General features: G+C 35.2%; 1 protein-coding gene across 1 annotated transcript; it reads right to left on the reverse strand.

Moving 5' to 3' along the window:
* Positions 1-2,496: 2,496 nt before the first annotated feature.
* LOC104908710 (hypothetical protein) lies at positions 2,497-8,098 on the reverse strand. The gene is made up of 2 exons (XM_010697855.4): positions 5,640-8,098; positions 2,497-3,138 (listed from the first exon to the last, which is right to left on the reverse strand). The coding sequence occupies exons 1-2, from the start codon at positions 7,260-7,262 to the stop codon at positions 2,776-2,778; spliced, it is 1,986 nt and encodes a 661-aa protein (XP_010696157.2). The 5' UTR covers positions 7,263-8,098; the 3' UTR covers positions 2,497-2,775.
* Positions 8,099-8,720: the final 622 nt, after the last annotated feature.

Consider the following 8,720-nt stretch of genomic DNA (forward strand, 5'->3'; position numbering starts at 1 on the left):
TCTCTTCCTCAGTATCTCTTGCACCCTCTTAATGTTTTTAGCTGTTTCTCTCTTAGTCTGATCCCTTAGATGTACATATGACCTAAACACTTTTCCTGGGTTTTCTGTTTCTTCAACCCACATCTCTATGGTGTCAGTTGCCCTCCTAAAAGTCCATACCTTCCTAAATCAGCATCAATACTTATCTCAATTTTCGTATTAGTCCTAAGGTTATGCACCAATATCTTAAAGGTTTTGGGGAGATATACATTCGATTTAACAAATTCCTCAAATAAATCTTCATATAATCCCATTAAATTACACAAGTCGTCCTCCACCCTCACATCAAAATCATGGCCATTATAATGGACAAACAACCAAATTGAGTCCATCCTAAATAAACAACAAACAACCAAAACAAAACCTAATTAATTGAACTGCCACATTCTAAAAAAAACAAGAAATTTCAAATTTTTAAATGATCAAAATAGGTGAATCGCAAAATCAATATAAACCCTACAACGAACTAACAGACTAACCCTAACAGAACACAATTGCAGTTTAGAAAAACATTTTAAGACAAAGAAACACTAAATGAAGTTACTTACCTTCAAAGGGAGTAGAGATTATTTGGCATTGCAACCCTCTTTTTGGAATTTCAAAAATCGTATTTTTGGGTCCTTTGAAGAACACCCACTTCAAGTTTGTTGTGCAGTCCTCTTTCTCTTCAATTTTCGCAGCTTTTAGTTAACAAATTTTCAAGGTTGCAGTTGATTTTTTAGGGTTACTTTGATGCTTCAAGACGCATGAAGAACATAGCAAGAAGGAGGAGTTGAAAGGGCGTGGTTTTTTTTTTGAAAAAAGTTTTATGTCAGGTTATCTCACCAAGATAACCATAATGGCGCCACAAATTAATGGCAAACTTGTAAATAAACGCTAACGGGGTACTAACATCCGTTAACCAAAAGGAAATTTCAGGTAATTTTTTAAAAGGTCATGGGTATCTGGTGAATTTTGAAAACATATGGGATTTTTGGTGAATAATTTTTTTTTGTCAAGGGTATTTGGTGAAAAAACCAAAAAAAAACAAAGCAAAATTTCGAATATATATATATAATATATATATATATATATATATATATATATATTATATATATATATATATATATATATATATATATATATATATATATATACATATACATATACATATATATATATACATATACATATATATATGTATATGTATGCAGTATTTTTATTTAAATCTATCAATTATAATTTATCCAACATCAATTATTAAGTGCATCGCAACTCAACAAAAATGGAAATGGAAATTTAATACTTTTTGCTGTGAGAGAATATATTTTTGTTGGCTTGAATAACGGTTGAAAAGAAACAAACATAGCTTTCAATAAGAAAATTAAATAAAAAATAAGATATCTAGAAGTAACTTAATATTGATCTCTATCTATAGACAAAAGAAATATAGCATTTCGTGATTTTTTTTTAACTTTATAGGAATCGTGGGATTGAGCGATGATATTCCCATACCCGATATTGGGCTAATTTCCCAATACCATGGCATTTAAGTAATTTTTATGACAAAAATTAATATTCAAAAATTATAAATTAAAAAAAATCATATATTTTTATTTGAGAATTGTTAGTTGAGATATGGTTGATGTATTAGATGACTAATATATCATATCTTAACACCGTCTTATCATATCAGTTAGCTACTATATTTGTATCATATTTTGGCTGCATCTAATCATATCGAGTGAATGTTATACTTCATCCGTTTTTTTTTTACATATTACACTTTCTAATTTAGGAAGTTTCAAATTAAATGTTACACTTTAATTTTGGGTAATAATTTCTCTCTATCTCTGCCCTCTGGTAATAACTTCTCTCTATCTCTCTCCAATCACATGTTCACATGAGACCCTTTTTTTTTCCTTTCTCTCTATCTATCTCGTCTCCAAAAATTACCTAGGAGTCCGTGATTTGAAAAGTGTAACATGTAAAAAAAAAACGGAGGAAGTATTTTATTGTATTATATCAAATTGCTAGTAAAATTACAAAAATGTCATGATATGGGACAAGTTATTCAATATCAGGTATGGGACAAGTTGTCCAATATCAGGTATGGGAGAATACTTTCTCTCGTGGGATTGGTGTTAATGGAGCCTTTGGCTGCCAACTGAGCATACATGGGTCCTAGAAAAAAAAAATGCTTTTCCACTCCCATGTTTATCAGCCAATTTGCCGCATACATGGCTGCCTTCTCACTTCTCAGTTTTAATTTATCATCTTTGGAAGGCTAGGGACTCTGCTCTATAATAACATGTTACATGTTAATTACAGTAGTACATCAAGATAAGAGGTAAAAGCTGCAGTTGATGACGTGAAATGACAAAATAGGATGATATGCACAAACATTTATCCCTATCCTCTAGCAAGTTAGCGAGTTGAAAAAACAAAAAGCAAGTATATGCATTTCCAAAACATATCTTATATCCACCACAAAACAGGAAATTATTAGATTGATAACAACCAAAAAGAATACAATGAGAATAGTTCCTTCATTATAAAGCCAACCAAATGTCAACTTTGCATAAACAACTATAACTGCAGCACAATTGTAATGTAAAATATAACTAAAAACCCAGATTTGCCATATCCTCACCAGCACTTCCTACTATCTACATGGTAACTGAATGAATACTTTGTTTTGCTCTTCTTTTTGTCAGTTATTTAACATGCTATGTATAATATCACCTCCCACCTAATTTAGTTTGCTACATTTGATTGCTCTTTGTTTTTCCCTTTCTTAGAATTGTTCTTTTCTTGCATCTTTTTTTTCTTTGCTTCAGCTGTAATCCACACATAGTCTGACGGGATACCAAACAGGTCTTGACAATTCTCTGTCTTGTCGCCGAAATTAGTACTATCACTAGACGAGGTTGAGCGCTGGTAAGGAGCTTTTATCCACCGGAACCACGAGGAACTCGAAGCAGTGGCTACTGTTGGATTTTCATGAGCAGCAGTTGTAGGACTGGAAGGCGGTGTCGAGAACTCTTCAACGGGTTGTAATTCCTCGAACTTTGTGAAAGTAACTAATACCCTGATTGTAGGGACGATTGGGATAGCAACCTATGTATTACGAACACTGATGAAGTTAGCAACCAAAGCAACAATAACTATGGTTTCATGATTGTTTGATCTAAAAGGAATAGAAAATTAGAAATCAGTCTCATTCGCTCTAAAACATCGAAAACTCATTTAGGCAAAACTGATGACAAAGCACCAAAACTCCAAGACCCAACCCGCCAAGTCATAAGCAGACTTACTATAATTTGCAAGTCTAATATACGTTGTAATTATCAGATACTTTGCAGAACTAACACTCCATCTTTACTCCAGATGTTCACTTTTAAGTTTAATGTGTATGTTTACCAGTAGTATATACAACAGAAAATTAGTAAAATGATTTTGGAAATTTTCTCCAAACAAAGAGCACAGCAAAAACATTGACCAGCTGAAAAAAAACAAACGCGAGTTTTCTCATTAAAGCAATATCCTAGAGCTCACTGCGTTCACATAATGGTTGTACTAATTCATTGTGGCCAGCTGCTAATGTACTTTTACCACTTTGACTATTAAGAAAGCCCGTTTTTCCCGTCAAGATAAAATGGAAATACTTACACATAGGACACCTCAGAGAGCGTTGTGTGCATAAGGTAAATGTCGGTATCAAAAGAAGCTTAAAATAATCAGCGAGGTAACACCTCCATAATAGGAAAGCTTTATTTTCACCTAATTGACATTTCCAACTTTGAGTTACTTGCTCAAAGGCATTCAGTAGGTTAGACGATATGACCAAAGTTCACCTCCCACTTATACGATCCATCAGTACCATTTAACATAATTCTCCACCAACCGATCCACCACAAAATTTTGCAACAGAGATAAATCTATGGCTCAGACACCAAACTTCTAATGTAGTGCAACAGAGCATCTAGCTAGTTTGATATCCAAAAAATTTCTGATTACATAAGGAACTTTTTATAATAGTAATTAGTACACCATCCTTAAGGATTCTTACAGAAGGCTTTCTGAGCAAGTTATTTATAAATATACAAAACAGAAAAGAGTGTCACTCAGACACAACTCAATTTGCAGTAAAGTAATCATCAAAACATATCATTTGAGATCACACATTTTCATTTCAGGTTACGCAGGTACTGCAAAATCCAACGACAACATTTCATGATACTATGTGTAGACTTGAGAATATTAAGACAAAGACAAGTAAAAAGGACAAGAAAATCAGAAGGGGTGGGGGGATTGCATACTGGAAAACGAAGTCAAGAAAGTCCTCAATGGCAATTGTCCAACTTTGGGTTGCAATAGACTAAAATCACATTGTATCACAAAACTATTCTTCACTTTCTAACGGCTACGAATTTAACCAACTGCCTTTCTCATAAGAATGTAAAAAAGTACAACATATCTAAAGTAAGGCCAAAAAGATATTCTTCGATATTTGTCATCGTAAGACACTTACGCAAATTTGCTCATCTCACGACATTGGTGCAATAGCATTAATTTAATATGGTAATTACTAATCAGCACCTAACAAGTCTAAAATATAAGGTCTTAGGTCGATAATGCAACATATATTCACTTTAATCGACTTTAACTTTGTTCATGATTCTTTTGTATAGATATGAGTCGGATACAAAAATTCAGTGTGGTGCATTAGTAACAAAGACGTAAATCATCACACAAATTCCTACCTCTGGCATATTCTAAAATGCAATTATAAACAATCTGAAAGTACGAAATCAAACAATTTAGAGGTTATATCATGTTTGGGCTTCGATTTTAACAGCTCAAAGCCATAGTAAGAAATCAAACAATTGAGAAGTTATACAAACCTTAAGTTTGCATTGCTGGCATTACCATTCTTATCCTCATTGCACACACATTTCTCCAATTGAAGCATATAAAATTTCCAAACAAATTGCCCACAAGCCTTGGTAAGATCACCCACTTACATCTATCTTCCAGAAAAATATGATGCTAGCACCAAGGCACTAATACCATTTATAGTAACATATGATTTGTGCAACTATCATTGTAATCATTAAAACTCAAAGTCAAAAATTAACTAGAAAACTCAGAAACAACATTAAAATTGGACCCTTGACACCCATCAGGTTTCATGAAGATGGCATCTACTACGTCCTGGCCACGGACCTAGTGCAAGCCTTGACATCTCATTGTATATACAGGACAAACCGGAAGGCTACCCAACAGAACTATAATGAAATACATGGCATCTGAATTTACTGATTCAGTAATCATTGTTCGCTGGTGTATCATGTGAATATAACACGTGATGACCCTACTCTTTATAAATAGAAACCACTGATACTACAATCAAACAATGTCATGGAACGTCGTGTCAAAAAAAAAAATGCACTTCACAAGAAAAAAAAATCTAAAGGGATGGCTTGCAAAATTGAAAATATTGATTTATGAAGCAGGAAACTACAATATGAAATATTCTGAGTTCACAACAGTTATGCTAAACAACTCTATATATAGCATGCTTTAGAAAACGTAAAAGATAAGATCACAGCACAAACCTTAACAGGAAATGTTCCCATAGGAAGTTTTGTTGTCAACAGTTCTCTTAGACGCCGGATTGCCTTCACCTTATTGGCTAGAATGTCAAGCAACGGTAAGAGCTCCTCTGTGCGTAGCGGAAAGTTGGAGGATAGCCAAAGAATGGGCCTTAGTCCTTTCTTATATTCATTCTCCTGACTCCCGTCCTTCCGACGGATTCCGCTCTCAGTGCTTCCTGATGAAGAGGTTCTTTTATCCCTCGCTCTTTGTGGCTCATCCCCCCTTACAACGTCCACCGAATGCCTTCCAGGTTTGGCGGGATTCCTAGATGGAGAATTGTTGCCAACATCACCCCCTTTCTCTTCAACAGAAAGAGAATTTCTGGGAGGAGCAAGTTTTTTTTGCCCTTCATTCTTATGGTCCCGCTTCCTCCAACTGGCAAACCATCCTTTCTTTTCATAGTTGCTCTCCACATTTCTACATCCATTTAAGTCCTCAATAGGAATCTCCCTGGACTCCTGAAAACTATGGCGATGCCCAACAAGCACATCACCACCCCCCTCGTTGGTCCCGTCACATGAATCTAACTTAAGTGCAAGTTCAAGTTGCTTTCTTTCCTCCTCCGTCAAAATCTCATTGAGATCTTCACTATCTGTCTCATTATCATTGCACGAAGAGAAGAACTCATCGTCGGTCATAGCCCCAGGGACCTTCCTTGATTTAATGCTGACAGTCACATTGTGCATCTCGTACACCTTAGCTTTCCATAGACCAACCTGTTCCGTCTTCTCTTGGCGTCTCCACGTAAGCTGGGGTAGAAGAATGGCTTCAGTCACATCAATCCCAGGCCTGAATATGTTAGTCTGCGACATAGAAGCCACTTCTTGCTGAACCTCTGCTTCAGAAGCTTGGGCACCAGCACCTTCAAGTGCATTCATTATCTCCTTATCCTTGTGAGAAACTATACATAGTGATCCAGGAGGTAACTTTCCATCTTCAGATCCATCTCCAAGGAAAAGAATACTCTGATCAGAACGTTGGATACGAAAACCGTCAAACCCAGCCAAAGTCATGTCCGCCCTCAAATTCGCACCTGACTTCCAAATCTTATAGGTATCAGAAGGGGCAATCCTAGAGATGAAAGGAATCACTGAACTCTCAAAATGAAATGTAATCTCCATATAGAAGTCCCTCATCCTCCTCATAGTTCCAACCAACCGAGGCAACCTTCTACACCATTTAGCCCAAGCCAACGGCTGGTAGTGCCGAACTATAATCTTTGCAATTGATTCATGTCTATTGCAAACTGCTTCCTGCAATGCACTCCACCCCTGCTCATTCTGCAAACTCCAATCTGCACCAGCAGTCATCAACATCTCCGCTGCAGTCTCATCACCGAGTTTCACAGCCAGGTGAAGGGGTGTGTCTCGATTAGGCACATTATCACGCCTATCGACCACAGTCGATATAGCATCAGCCTTTTCTTCCTCAGCCAACGAGGCTGCTTCAGAACGAATTTCTGCGGGATCAGACAGACGGGGGAGGCCAGACAATAATTTCCGGAGAGTGGCATGGTCTTTTGTGGCTATTGCCTTGTGGACAGGACAGTGAGCATACTTGGATACATCAATGCCCCCTGCCATCTATATACTAGCGAGCCGAATCTAAAGTGTCAAAAGCAGCCCAACCCAATTATTATATCAAAGGAACCAACTAGACAGTAGAGAACACCCTCCACTCTTCTTACTCACACCAATCATATTCATACCACATTCATAAACAAACCAATCCCTTTATAATCAAGCTACACACTCAAATTTCCATTAAATAATCCATAAATCAAATCCCATTTAGTGCATACTTTAAGTTAAGGGCTAGTCAATTCACTAATTATTCATCAAAGCCCAAACAAACTATCAAGTTTTCTTCCTCTAAATCAGGAAAATTGACAAGGGTTTAATCTAAATTATGCAACCATAGATGATTCTCTTAAATGGGTTTTTTTTTTGGGACAAAACCCAATAACAGACAAGACAATCTAAGCAAAGTAAGCAATCATACAGGAGAAAGAAAAGAATTCTAAGATGAACCTAAAAAAAGCAAAATATTAGATTCGAAAAGTATAAAAATGGGGTTTTCACTAAAAAGATCTCACCTTTCTTGTTTGTGAACCCACACTTGATGAAGATTGTCCAAAAAAGATTCAAACTTTGCAAAAAGAAAAGCCCACTTTTGTGAGAAGAAAAGACATAAAACACAAGTAGAAGAAGATTGTGGGAGATGAGACAAAACCCAGAAACATGTATGAGTGAATTGAGGGAAAAAGAGCAGAATCAAAGCAAGGTATAGAGGAGAAAGCTGAAAGTTATGGAAACCCCACCATTGAAGTAAATGCGACAAGCTGTTATTGGGGTATAATATTGGGAATCTGAAAGGATATATCGCAGAAATGGGGACATCTGAGAAGAAGTATCTGCCCAATTAGGCTATGTTCAGTTCACCTGAAATTTTCTGATCTGAACTTATCTGATCTGATCTGATCTGATCTGAATCTATTTTTTCTGATCTGATCTGATCTGAACTTATTTTTTCTGATCTGATCTGATCTGAACTTATTTTTTCTGATCTGATCTGATCTGATCTGATCTGATCTGATCTGATCTGAACTTATTTTTTCAACAAGATCTTATCTTTTATAAAATATATTATTACTATTATTATTACTTTGTAAATCATTATTATGCAATACATTATAAGATATTCTTTATAGTGTTACTATTATTATCATTTTATTTCTATTACAACTTTTATACAACTTTTATTATTAATAATAATTATTATTATCATTATTATAAGAACAACATAATAATATATAATCATAATTATTATTATTACTAAAAATAATTATATAACTCAAGTCATTATTTTATAAGAGCACTTATACAATGTTTCACACTTTCCCTTAAAAAAAAGTTTCACACTTGAGAAGTCGGCAAACTGAACTCTTTTTTTTCCATATAAAATAGAACAAGATATACAAACAACTATGACTTGAGCAAAAAATAAATAAATATCGTGCAACTTCAAATAGCTAGAGAGAT

The sequence above is a fragment of the Beta vulgaris genome, chromosome 7 (assembly GCF_026745355.1).
Source record: "Beta vulgaris subsp. vulgaris cultivar EL10 chromosome 7, EL10.2, whole genome shotgun sequence".
Classification (NCBI taxonomy): Eukaryota; Viridiplantae; Streptophyta; class Magnoliopsida; order Caryophyllales; family Amaranthaceae; genus Beta; species Beta vulgaris.